Source organism: Octopus bimaculoides, chromosome 1, assembly GCF_046866305.1.
Source record: "Octopus bimaculoides isolate indiv1 chromosome 1, ASM4686630v1, whole genome shotgun sequence".
Classification (NCBI taxonomy): Eukaryota; Metazoa; Mollusca; class Cephalopoda; order Octopoda; family Octopodidae; genus Octopus; species Octopus bimaculoides.
Genome location: NC_142928.1, coordinates 22,687,333 through 22,700,648, shown reverse-complemented (window position 1 = coordinate 22,700,648; position 13,316 = coordinate 22,687,333). Strand labels below are relative to the sequence as shown.

The following is a 13,316-nucleotide window of genomic DNA, read 5'->3' as shown; positions in this document are numbered from 1 at the left end:
TAATTAGAGGTGTTAGAGTGAGAGAGGCAGGAGAGTTTATAAATGATAGGAAAGCTTGGGGAGCGTTTGTGGATGGATGAGTGAATTTTGATGTTGCTCAAAGGGGTTCAGAACCAGCATGTTGTGGTGGGGGTAAACCAGCATATGCTGTTGGACCCTGCTGCTGATATTGGGGGTTGTGTTCTATGCCTTGAACCAAGCATAGAACGGGGCTTGCTCCTTTGAGCTGGGAAATGAATGGAATGTGTGTCTTGCTGTGGCTACCTACTCCTAAAAAAGAAAATAGGGAATAGGCCTGAGTATATGATGATGATAATTTACATGTATGCATACATACACATATTTACACACACACACACACACACACACACACACACACATACAACACACAAGAGAGATGAGGGTTAGTTAAGGTGGTAGGGAAGCTACTGGAGGAGAACAGTGAGAAAAACAACAACCAGAGAAGGAATGATGGATGATAGTAGGTGAGCAAGCCCCACAGGTGGTGAGATGAGAGGTGTGAATGATAAGGTGATAATTAAAGTAAATGGAGAGATGGAGGAAAGAAGGTGGGCAGAAGCCGAGTGATGAGGATGGACAGATGAGAGATATGAGTGATTGGGTGATGGACCGAAATGGAGCAGAGAAATGGATGGAGAAGGGCAAGTGAGTACTGATGAATTGAAGGCTGGACCAAAATAATCGCTCATAAATAGGCTTAGTAAAGGATGAAGGAGGTAGAGAGATGGAGATGGTATGAGAGACAACCATTCACAATCAGAAAGCTTCATAGGATACAAGTTTCATAGAATATGAGCTTCATAAAGATGATAGGTTTGATCAGTGATTCTTAACCATTTTTTCCTCATGGATTTCTTTGATTCCTGTTTTACTTCACTGGACCTTTATTTGATGTTTAAAAACATTTTATTATATTTTTATAATTAAAAATTATTAGGAATTGTATAAAAAAAAAACATTGTTAGAACATTTTGTGTGTTGTAGGAGTATAAGTAATTTATTGCATGTAAATTTTAATAACAAAACTGTATATGGACCCCCAGGGGTCATAAGGACACTGGATTAGACGATTGAAGTGAATGGGGAGATGTAGTGAAGGAGGAAAGCTGGTCAACGAGTAGATGAAAGGTAGATCAGCTTTACATGTGATATATGAGGTGGCGTCAAAAAGTTTTGTAGTGCACCAACAGATAGCACAAGAGTGGCTGTGTAGTAAGTAGCTTGCTTACCAACCACATGGTTTCGGGTTCAGTCTTACTGTATGGCACCTTGGGCAAGAGTTTTCTACTATAGCCTCGGGCCGACCAAAGCCTTGTGAGTGAATTTGGTAGACGGAAACTGAAAGAAGCCCTTCGTATATATATATATATGTATGTGTGTGTGTGTGTGTGTGTTTGTGTGTGTGTCTGTGTGTCTGTTTGTCCCCTACGGTTTGGCAAAAGAGACCGATAGAATAAGTACTTGGCTTACAAAGAATAAGTCCTGGGGTTGATTTGCTCGACTAAAGGCGGTGCTCCAGCATGGCCAGAGTCAAATGACTGAAACAAGTGAAAGAGCAAAAAGAGTAAAGAGAGATGGCAGCATACAGTTGTGTGTGCAGTGAGAGCTAAGGGTGACCCTTCATGAGGCAGTAAGCCAAGTGACATTGCTGTGTTTACTTCGCAAGATGTGAAATTTGTGCTTTTGTGATTACATGTATGCTATAGGCTGTGATTTTGTCATGGACATGAACAAGAAGCCAATGTGAAATTTTGTGTTACGCTTGGAAAGTCTGCTACAGAGGCATTGAGTATGCTTCAGCAAGCTTATGGTAATGAGGCAATGGGTCATGTGCAATGTATTGAGTGGCATGGTCACTTCAAATGTGGAAGAAAACACCAACTGCTCCGAGAGTGTAATGGGTGTTTTTACATGCCACTGGTACGGGTACCATTTGCATGACACTGGTATCTGTTACAACTGCGATTTTGCTCAGCTTGATGGGTCTTCTTCACAAAGATGACATAATACCAAAGGTCTTGGTCATTGCCTTTGTAAGGCCCAAGATGTATCCATAATATCAGAGTGGAATGAAACTATAAACATTTATTCCTAAACTAGAGTTAACAATGCTCTTATCCACAAGGTTAGTGGGTCTCAAGCTGAAAAATACCCCTTCCCCACCGTCAATATTAGTGATTCCAGTCTACTACATTCTCTTTATTAATGAGAAGACAAAAGAGAGTTTACATCCATATAACCATCTTTTTTCACCATGTTGTTTGAACAAGGTTCAAATGATTAAAACCACCTTAATTTTGTTAAACATTGTCTGCTCATTTTTCAGTCCTCGCAGCAACTTCTTTTTAGAAATGCTGGACTAGAACAAGGTCTGAAGGCAAAATTCCAGGAAAAGATTATAACAAATTTGAATTTAAGACCATTGCTGTTTCAAAATAATTACCGCAGCATATAATCATAAAAATCTCAAGGAAAAGGTTAAACAAAATAATCCAAGATATAAATAAATAAATAATGATACTTTTTGCATGATTTGTTTCAATATTAAATAATTAACACTTTGATCCTTTGTTGTATTATTTTTACAATTAAAATTTATTTTTTACAATTTAATCTACATATATTAACAATTGTTTTTCACACATTGGTAAAATATCTTAGTTTAAATGGAAAATATCACTTTAATATGATATAATCATTATATTTATTAAATCTGCCTTTTTTTTTTTAGCAAAAGTTTTCTTTTCTCTTTCAATTTCAGAAACTTATTTCGGCTTTTGTATTTGAGAAATATATTTGGGATGAAAAATGTATAATTCATATGTTAGAGTGCATTAAAAAAATATTCTCAATATACGCAAACATTTCAATCTAACTCATAAAACATTATGTGGTGTGTGAGATTGGCAAAGAGTTAAATAAAATTCTCAGTGGATATGTTGCTTAGTTACACTATTATGATGAGAAACAGAATTGGTAAAAATTCTGCTTACTAAGGGAAATAACTCGTTACGTCACACGTAACTGTAATGACAGGCAAAAGTAATGACGATGCATCATAACAAGATACATTAGTTTTGCCTGTCATCGAAGCGATATCCAAATGCCCAGGGAACTGAAAGAAGCGAATCGCCGAATGAGGTCGGTAGCAACAAATGTTATACAGACGTATTGTTGATATGGATCACGCGATGAACCTTTATTATTTTCAAATACACACATTAACACAGTAAATCAAGTGTCAAGCCACATCAACGGTTGTGAAAATCTGGGAGTTTATATAAAAACGCTGTAAACATGAACATGTTAGAAAACTTACTTTTTGTCTTTAACAAACTGATGCCAGCATGAATATACTTCAGAGGAAAGTTTATGGACATCAAGTTAATGAATGAATAATTGTGATTTATTTATTTGTTTATTTATTTCCTAAACATTACGGTTTCCATTGAACACCCATTGTTAACAATGAATTTCAAGTGACCGTTTTTTTGTTTTGTTTTCTTTCATTTAAAGTTATATGTTTAAAGGGACTTTGAACTTATCTATAGTCGCTTACACACAACTTTATATAAATGATATTCGGAGATTTATCTTCGCTGGAAAAAGTTTTCTTTTCTCAGCAGCCTGGGAGCTCGGACATGTCGAAGATGCAAAATCTAACACCTTGTAAATCTTCATTGATGACAAACACCTCTGCTTCTTCTGGAGCGTCTTCTCCACGTCATTCCCTAAATCTCAATAGTGGACAGTCAGTTCTTGAAGATAGTTTTTACAGCGACCCTTCGGCCACAAATTGTGGTCATATGTCCATCGTTTCATTGACAGTTATTTCAATAATCTGTTTGCTGCTGATATTTTTCAAGAGTTATGTTAAAGACATGTTGTTATGGCTAGAACATACAGATGCAATTGTCAGTTACTTAGCCTTTCTATGTATGTACACACTTGTTAGCTTCCCCATTGCCTGGGGATACTTTCTACTGTTGTTAACCACAGGTTACGTATACGGTTTCCTTCGTGGCATCTTTGTTGTACTTACATGTGGGGCTGTCGGTGTATCAACTGCTTATTTAGTTTTGAGGACCTGCTGTCGATGTATAACCGTGAGATTTTACAGTAAAAAACTAGAGGCTGTCATTAAAGTTGTGGAAGGCCCCCAGGGATACAAAGTCATCGCTTTGGCTAGGCTCACACCAATTCCATTTGGTTTGCAAAATGGTCTGTTTGGGGTAAGTGAAACTTTAATTTGTATTTCCTGTTTGCATTCCACCCGAAACTTATTGTTTATATTTCTTTGATGGGTAAAAAAAAACAATAAGATATGGGTCAATATGAAGACCTTCACCCGGGATCTGTTTTGTTATTCATATATATATATACCTCGATGTTAGAATAATGTTTTGTTGTTTCTTTCGAATTTATTTATTTCAGGTAGTGAGGTGTCAGCAGTACATAAGTTAGTATAGTATACTTCAATCCTGTCGCACAAATAGTATCAACATTCGTCGTCTAATAGGGATCGATCATCGAGCGGTGGGTGTATGTTCTTTAGTTAAAGTGTTGAACTATTTATTCTAAAACTTAAATGTAATTGTGTCTGATATGCTATGTGAGTTTTATTTGAGGATATTTATGAACTGAAGTTAAAGAGAACTGTTAAGAATGCCTTTCAGGCCTTCTTTTGTGCCGCTTCTAACGAAAGAATGCCAGTCAAGCTGGTGTTGTTGATGCTCAACCCCTGTTATATAGATTCGGGATCAAAGTCTATCTCCTCTCTTTTAGGGGTATGCATACATGCAGTGTCTGTGTTCTTTCCTTATTTAAGATACTAGGATATGAACTGTGTGAAATTTGGTTCGAATTAGCAGGTCGAGCCCCCTACACTGGCTCGACGTGTCCTCGTTTAACCCAGGCCAACCTTGATAGAACATCCTATGGTCAAAGACATTTTAGATGTCTTTGAATTGTAGATAGAGTGTCTTTCCTTTATTGAGAGTTGAAGAGATTTGATGAAAATTTAGCTGCTCTTTCTAACAGGTCGAGCGAACATTTAAGTTTACCTTAATGGGTTCTTCCTTCAAAGTGGCATACACATACATAGTATCGGAATCCTTTTTTCAATTATATATAAACTAACTATTCTTCAATTTAATTACATAAATATTCCACATTGAAATACCCGACTCGCCCTCTCATTCTTCACACACACACATGCATTCATAGCTTTGGTAATTGAGAAGAAAATCATTTTGAAAGGGAAACATTGACAGTTCAACAGCATAATCATTCAAGACCCGATGTACTTTAATGACTCATTTAGAACATAATTAGTTTTTGTTTTCCCTAATTGTGGGAGAGGCGAAGGTGGTGGTGATGGCAGGATCTAATTTTGCTTTCAAATTCAGAAACTTTATTAATCTTTCTAGTTGTATCATAAATCAAGTCACACACACATACACATGTAAAACAAATATACTGATAGATTAATAGAAAATTTTGGATGACTATTTGACTTCATTCAAACTTAATTCACCGAAAATAATTCTTCTGGCTTTTTTTTTTCGGTATCTGAAACATGCGAAATTACCGTGTAAATGTTTAGAATAAATCTTATCAAGTGTTTATATTATATTTCGATGTATGTGCACACATGTTCGCCTACTTACATATATGTCTGTGTATGTATGTACGTGTTATTTTCTGCTTCAGTTGCTCCTCCACACCTTCGGAATTAAATAGTTTAGTCAAGATAATCGAACTCCACCCTACTACATTGCATTTCGTCCTTCTACATTCACTCCATATTGCACTACACTTATACACACCTCACTACATAACACTATCTCCATGCATCTATACACCCACATAAACTGGCACGTGGATATAACTACTCACTTCCTATGTGCGCACACTTACAGACACATTGAAACACACCATCTGACTTTAACACACAAAGCACGACGGGCCACGATCATGGCCGTCAGGCACAGGTCGACAGACCACGATCGTGGCCCAGATAGATGCATTTAATTTATGGGCGTTTGGTGGGGTCTAATGTCATTCAAACGCTCCGATAACCCCCATAATGCAAGAGGACTAATAGTTCAACTAATGACTTTTCAGATGATGTAAAACTTACTACTATTGTATACTAAGAAGATATTTTAACTATTTTTTTGTTTTTTATGTGTGCATGGCAGTCTCATTTTCATAAAATGTGCTCAGCAGCCCAAGCTATGTAAGTACAAATCCCAGCGCTTTGTCGGTTAAACAAGTCGTTCTCAACCATTTTCTGCCTATGGATCCCTTTGATTCCTGTCTTACTTTACAGGACCCTCATAGCCATTCAATGTTTAAAAAATCCTATATTTGTGTAGTTAAATATTATTAGGTATTATATTTAAAATAATTTATTGTAGAAATATGACTAATTAATTGCTGATGAATTTTAACAACAAAATTTTATATGCACCCTTATCAGCCATATGAACCCCTGTTGAAAAACCACTGTTTTAAACCTTCAAATATACATCCAGCCTCCCATCTCTTCACACGTTTCTCCACACCATAACACACCACATATATATTGAGTAGCACATTAAAAGATAGTCTGATTTGCTTGCTTGTGCTTTTGACAGCTTGTCTTAAGTTAACCCTTTCATTACTGTATTTATTTTGAGATGCTCTGTGTTTCTTTGAATTACTTTAAATATAACAAAGAATTTAGTAAAATAACTCAGTTATCATTCAGCTAGTGTTAGGAACATAAATTGTGACTAAGGTTTGGTGGAAGATTTTAATTCAAAACTTATGAAAACAAGACATTTGTATTCAGAGCAAGAGTCAGTTTCAGCCAGGTTGATAATGAAAGGGTTAATGTCTCATGAAAGAAATTTAGATATTACAAAAGCTCACTGTGATGAAATAGCCAAGATGGTTCCTCCTTTATTCCATCAATAATAAAGAAAGAAGGTACTTACATTTATATTACACCCACAGTGAATCTTTTTAATATTTAGATTTATTAAAGTGGTGAGCTGGTAGAACTGTTAGCACACTAAATGCTTAACGGCATTTTGGCTGCCTCTTTGTTCTGAGTTCAAATACCGCTGAGGTTGACTTTGCCTTTTATCCTTTTGGGGTCAATAAAATAAGTACCACTTGAGCACTAGGGCGGATCAATGGAATTAACTTACTGGTCTTGTACCAAAATTTGAAACCAATATTTAGATTCATTTCTGTTTATGTCTTCCACAGTTATCAGTCTACACTGTATTGAACATAAACTAGTGATGAAATGTCAAAATTACAAGTATGCAAATTAGACAATCCACTTTGGTGCTAGCCTATTTTATGCCTGCTTTACATAGTGATTGAAGAATGAACCTGGGTATGTCTTATCTAAGGAGCAGTCAACAAACCATGAAATCATCCCTCAGGAGTCTCTCTCCCTTTGTTTTTCCCACACATCAATAAAATAGAAAGAATGTGTGTATGTATGTATATATATGTATATATCTGGACCTCTGTGGCAGTGTTGAGCGGACTGTCGTCTACAAACAGGAAGTCATGTACTGAGTCCTCTTCCACTTTGTTGGTCTATTGCCTCCCCAGGTTGAAGAGTCTGCCATCAGTCTTGAATTTGATCTTCATGCTGGTTCTGTTGTTGCAGAAGGCATCCAACATCATGCTGAACAGTGTAGGTGTGAGTATACAACCCTGCTTGACTCTGTTAGTGACCGGGAATGCATCAGAAGAATCTCCATTGTCCAGCATCCAAGCAAACACGCCATCAGTTGCACCATACTGATGAATTTGTCCAGGCAGCCAAACTTACCCATGATCTTCCAAAGCCATTCATAACTGACAGTGTCAAAGGTCTTGGTTAGTCTACAAATGTCCTGTCCTTCAGCTCTCTCTGAAGCCATATAGACTCTGGTAGATGCCCATCTTCCATGTGCTGAGTGCCAACTTCTTAGATTTGCAGTTAAATGACTAATGAAATCTTAATGTTTAGCAATGTCATTTTTAACTGCAGTAATGTAATTTCTATAGCTTAGGCTAGAGGTTATATGATCTTCTATAGAGAATCCACTACTATTTTCTTCAGTTTTTAAGATGATTGAAACCAGTACTACACAGAAGTGGTCATATTTCAATAAAGTTGTAAGACAGACAGGCAGATAAATAGACACACACACACACACAAAGACACACACATACATACATGACCATTGTGAAATCAATAACATTATCACAGCAGAACAAGCAGCTGGGAAGAAGTGGGGTCTGGGGATGTGCTGAGCAATTGTTAATCAACAAAACTGCGATGTCAGAGGTGTGAGAGCATAGGAGGAACCTAGTTTCAATGTCGCTAGACTACAAGAACACTTCTGACTCTGTTCCCCACTCATGGATGCTAGAAGCCCTTCAACTTGTTAAAGTTCCAGAGAGAATAGTCAAAGCCATAGCTGACCTGACTTCATCGTGGACCACCATCTTGAAATTAAACACAAAGAGTGAATGCATTCTCACCGATAGAATGCAATATCGCAAGGGCCTATTCCAAGGAGACAACCTCTCTGTGATATTGTTTATACTTTCTGTAAACCCCTTGTCATTCATGTTAAGGAAATCTGAAGGATATTTCACTGGTTCATAAGAAAACAGAAATACCAAAATTACTGTTTCTTTGTGGATGACTTGAAACTTTATGCAAAGAATATGCATGTGATGAAAAAGAGCCTTGACCTAATTACAACATTCTCAAAGGATGTAAGATTGGAGTTTGGTAGGATAAATGCTGTTATATAATTGTGAAAAGGGGGAAGACTATAAGCCAGACTAGTAACATCTTCATGATTTGACTGTTTCCCCTGTATCTGATGAGGAATGTTACAGGTATCTAGGGGTGGGTGAAAATATATCTTACAGTGGCACCTGTAACAAAAAGGATATCATTAAAGAATGTTACAGCCGAATAAAGAAAATTTGGACCTCAGAACTCTCTGCATTCAATAAAACAGTGGCCCACAATGTGTTTGCAGTGCCAGTACTCAAGCATTTGGGCTGCTTGATTGGATGCTTGATGAGATCTGAGCCATTGATGTGAAAACCTGAAGAATACTAACAAGCACACATAATTTCCACATAAACAGTGATGTATGTATGTACGTACGTACATACGTACATACATTGTGTGTGTGTCTATGGTGCCAAATGGTTAAGAAGCTCACTTCACAATCAGGAGGTTCTGTGTTGAATCTCACTAATGGCATTTTTTTCTTTATGAGTGAAACCTTGGGTACATGGAATCTATGTGGGAGCTTGTTGAATGGACAATGGCTCTAATTCGAAGGACCAGCTAGGGTCACATTGATTCTATCCTGTGTCACATTGATTCTATCCTGTGTCACATTGATTCTATCCATTACATTAAGGGTACACATGTTTTAGAGTACTCAGCTACTTACATGCTAATACTGTGATTGAATATTCTCTGTTATAAGTGACAGAGGATCCATTTACTTTTATGTATATATGTCTACACACGCACATGAAAGAGTGTCTGTGCGATGAGAAGTTTGCTTCCCAACTACGTGGTTCCAGGTTCGGTCCCATTGCATGGAACCTTGGGCTCGTGCCTTCTACTATAATCTTAGGCCAACCAAAGCCTTGGGAGTGGATTTGGTTGATGGAAACTGAAAAGAAGCCCATCATGTGTGTGTGTGTGTGTATATATATATATATATATATATATATATATACGTAAAAGCACCCACTACACTCTCTGAGTGGTTGGCGTTAGGAAGGGCATCCAGCTGTAGAAACTCTGCCAAATCAGACTGGAGCCTGGTGTTGCCATCCGGTTTCACCAGTCCTCAGTCAAATCGTCCAACCCATGCTAGCATGGAAAGCGGACGTTAAACGATGATGATGATGATATATATATATACACACACACACATATATTTGTGTGTGTCTTTGTGTCTGTATTTGTTCCCTACCATTGCTTGACAACTGGTGTTAGTGTGTTTATGTTCCCATAACTTAGTGATTCAACAAAAGGTACTGATAGAATAAGTACCAGTCTTTAAAAAAATAAGTACTGGAATCAATTTATTCAACTAAAAGTGATTCGTGGCTGCAGTCTAATCACTGAATCAAATAAAAGATATTTGCCCGTGGCATGTAAAAAGCACCATTTGAGCGTTGTCAATGCCAGTGCTGCTGACTGGTCTTGTGCTGGTGACACGTAGAATGCGCCATTTGAGCATGGTTGTTGCCAGTGCCACCTGACTGGCTCCCATGCTGACAGCACGTAAAAAGCACCATTCGAGCATGGTCAATGCCAGTACCACTTGATTGGCCCTCGTGCTGGTGGTACTTAAAAAGCACCCACTACACTCTCGGCATGGTTGGTGTTAGGAAGGGCATCCAGCTGTAGAAACCTTGCCAGATTAGATTGGAGCCTGATACAGCCTTCTAGTTTGCCAGTCCTCAGTCAAACTGTCCCACCCATGCCAGCATGGAAAGCGGACGTTAAACAATGATGATGATGATGTATGTATGTATGTGTATGTACACACGCACACACATATACACACATACATGTATACATATGTGTTTGTGTGTGTGAATATGAAAACACCTTTAGTGTTTATATCAATATTTTCTTTTGAGTAGGTGGCTCCACATAGTTTAATAGTACCATCTGGTTCTTGATGTATTTAATGTAGTTCATATGTAAATATTTTGAGCTAGCTCACTGTGAATATAACCGGGTCTTTTGATGTGCCACCTCTAGTTGCACTTTCCCTTGCATAATGTTATTGTTTGTTACCTCTCAGGGTGTGAAGGGGCATAGCCTAGTGGTTAGGGTGTTGCACTCATCATTGCAAGATTGTTGTTTCAATTGCAGGACCTGATGGTGCATTGTGTTCTTTGCAAGACCCTTCATTTCATGTTGCTCTGCAATCACTTTGACATCTGACATGTGACACATCATGCACCTGTTCAGGCAATATTGATTTGATGGAGAGAGTGAGCTTATGTCCAGCACATACATTTGATCACTATAAACAAATTATTTGGGCAGTTGTTAAGCCAGATGTTATGGAACCCTCATCTGTCATTTACAACAGGAAATTCTACTTCTCAATGTAACTCTGCTGCTACATAGGAAAGAGACTCAATCCTCATGTGTAATACAACACAATAAGATGCCATTAGTGAGATTCAACACAGAGCCTCCTGATTGTGAAGTGAGCTTCTTTATCATTTGGCACCATATGTGCATATATCCTGTTGTTGGCACTCCATCGCTTACAACGTTGAGGGTTCCAGTTGATCCGATCAACGGAACAGCCTGCTCGTGAAATTAACGTGCAAGTGGCTGAGCACTCCACAGACACGTGTACCCTTAACGTAGTTCTCGGAGATATTCAGCATGACACAGTGTGACAAGGCTGACCTTTTGAATTACAGGCACAACAGAAACAGGAAGAAAGAGTGAGAGAAAGAGTACAACAGGGTTTTCCACCACCCACTGCCAGAGCCTCGTGGAGCTTTTGGTGTTTTCGCTCAATAAATACACACAACGCCCGATCTGGGAATCAAAACCGCGATCCTATGACCGCGAGTCCGCTGCCCTAACCACTGGGCCATTGCACCTCCCTCTGCATATATATACACACAAACATTCATGCACACTTATACATGCACACACACGTGCGCGCGCATATACACACACACATATCAGTTGGTACATAAATGTTCATTAGTCCCTTAGTTCATAACGAGTCCAAGAGTCTGAGGACTATGTTGCATGCACTGACTTATTAACTGACAAACTCATGTAGATCAAAGTAAGGTTATCCTTCTTCCTTTCCTTCACCAAAACTACTGCAAACAGGAAAAGCTCACAATACAAGAATTTTGTAAAATCTGCTAAACCATTCCTCTATGACAATGTTCAGAAACTTCAGTCCAACTTGAATCCCACTTGACACCTTCTACTAACATGTCAACCACACCTCGTATTATACCCAGGTACAAATCTATCACCCTTTATCTTAAAACTATCATTGCTGTCCAGACTACCCTCTGTAACTCACCTCTGTTCCAAAGCGTGTGTAATACCCACCCTGCAGTATTGTTCACTTATATAAGATGGCATTGTTGTTACGCGCACAAACACTTCAGACCAAATTCAAAGCCAGGCCTGACTAATTGACATTAATTCATTCACCTACACACCACATTCACAGATGTATGATCTAATTTTTTGAATACTTCAAACACTGCTACAACAGCCTTCGCTCCACTTGAACTAGCTACTTGCATGTCTGCTCCACTGCCTGACTCCCTTCATCCCCCTTCACCCTCGCTGTGTTTAACTTTTATGGTCCCACACTAAATACTTCACCCAGTTGTTTCCAATTCTTATCCTCTGGAACTTTTTCCCTACCTATCTAATTTTTTAAGCATTGACCTACAATACATTCAAACTAAACATCAATTACACCAATGTCACCCCCCCAAAAAAAACCAGAAAGACCTCCTGAGGACAAAGTCGCTTTTCTCCATTGCAAGCTAACAAAATATTTTTATGCATGCCTGTGCACATATGTATGAAAGTGTGTGCATTCACACACACACACACACACGTGGATTTGTTAAATGAAAACTGAAAGAAACCTGCCATGCTGTGTGTGTGTGCCTACAGAATCAATGTAAATATTTGAGCTCCATTGGTGATATGGATATATTAAAGCAGTAGGTTTGTCCTTTGTGCTTGAAGTCTATTGATGAAAACAGTTTCTTTGCAATGATGTTTTCATTAATCAATTAAAGGAGTCGCTTGAAACGACCATAATGAATTGATACCTGTACATCTTTGTTACTTGTATCTTATTTGCCTACCCTGGAATCTGCACTTTGGAAATTTTATATAAAGTATTTTTGTACTTTTATATAAAGTGCATGTCTGAACAACCAAGAGCGAATCTCTTCACTAAGCTGGGTCATGTTATCTGCATACGCTGCAAGAATATCAAGTGCAAACACTTCTGCACAGAGTTTGATATTCACCTGATATTATTTGGGTATGCAAATTAGATTGGCCTAACAAAATGCCACAATTTAAGTACCTAATTCAACCGAATCTTAATTATATGAACCAGGAATGCACCCTAATGCATATCTGAAACAGCTGTAGCAAATAAATCAATGTAATATAACCCATTATTTCTGTTTATTTTCAATCCATGCCAGCATGGAAAACAGTCGTT

At 38.0% G+C, this 13,316-nt stretch overlaps 1 protein-coding gene across 1 annotated transcript in view; it reads left to right on the top strand.

Moving 5' to 3' along the window:
- Positions 1-3,089: 3,089 nt before the first annotated feature.
- LOC106874903 (transmembrane protein 64) overlaps positions 3,090-13,316 on the top strand; it is a 49,831-nt gene continuing 39,604 nt past the window's right edge. The window contains exon 1 of the mRNA XM_089349450.1: positions 3,090-4,253. Coding sequence (XP_089205576.1) covers positions 3,597-4,253 — 657 coding nt within the window. The 5' untranslated portion in view covers positions 3,090-3,596. The remainder of the gene's footprint in view (positions 4,254-13,316) is intronic.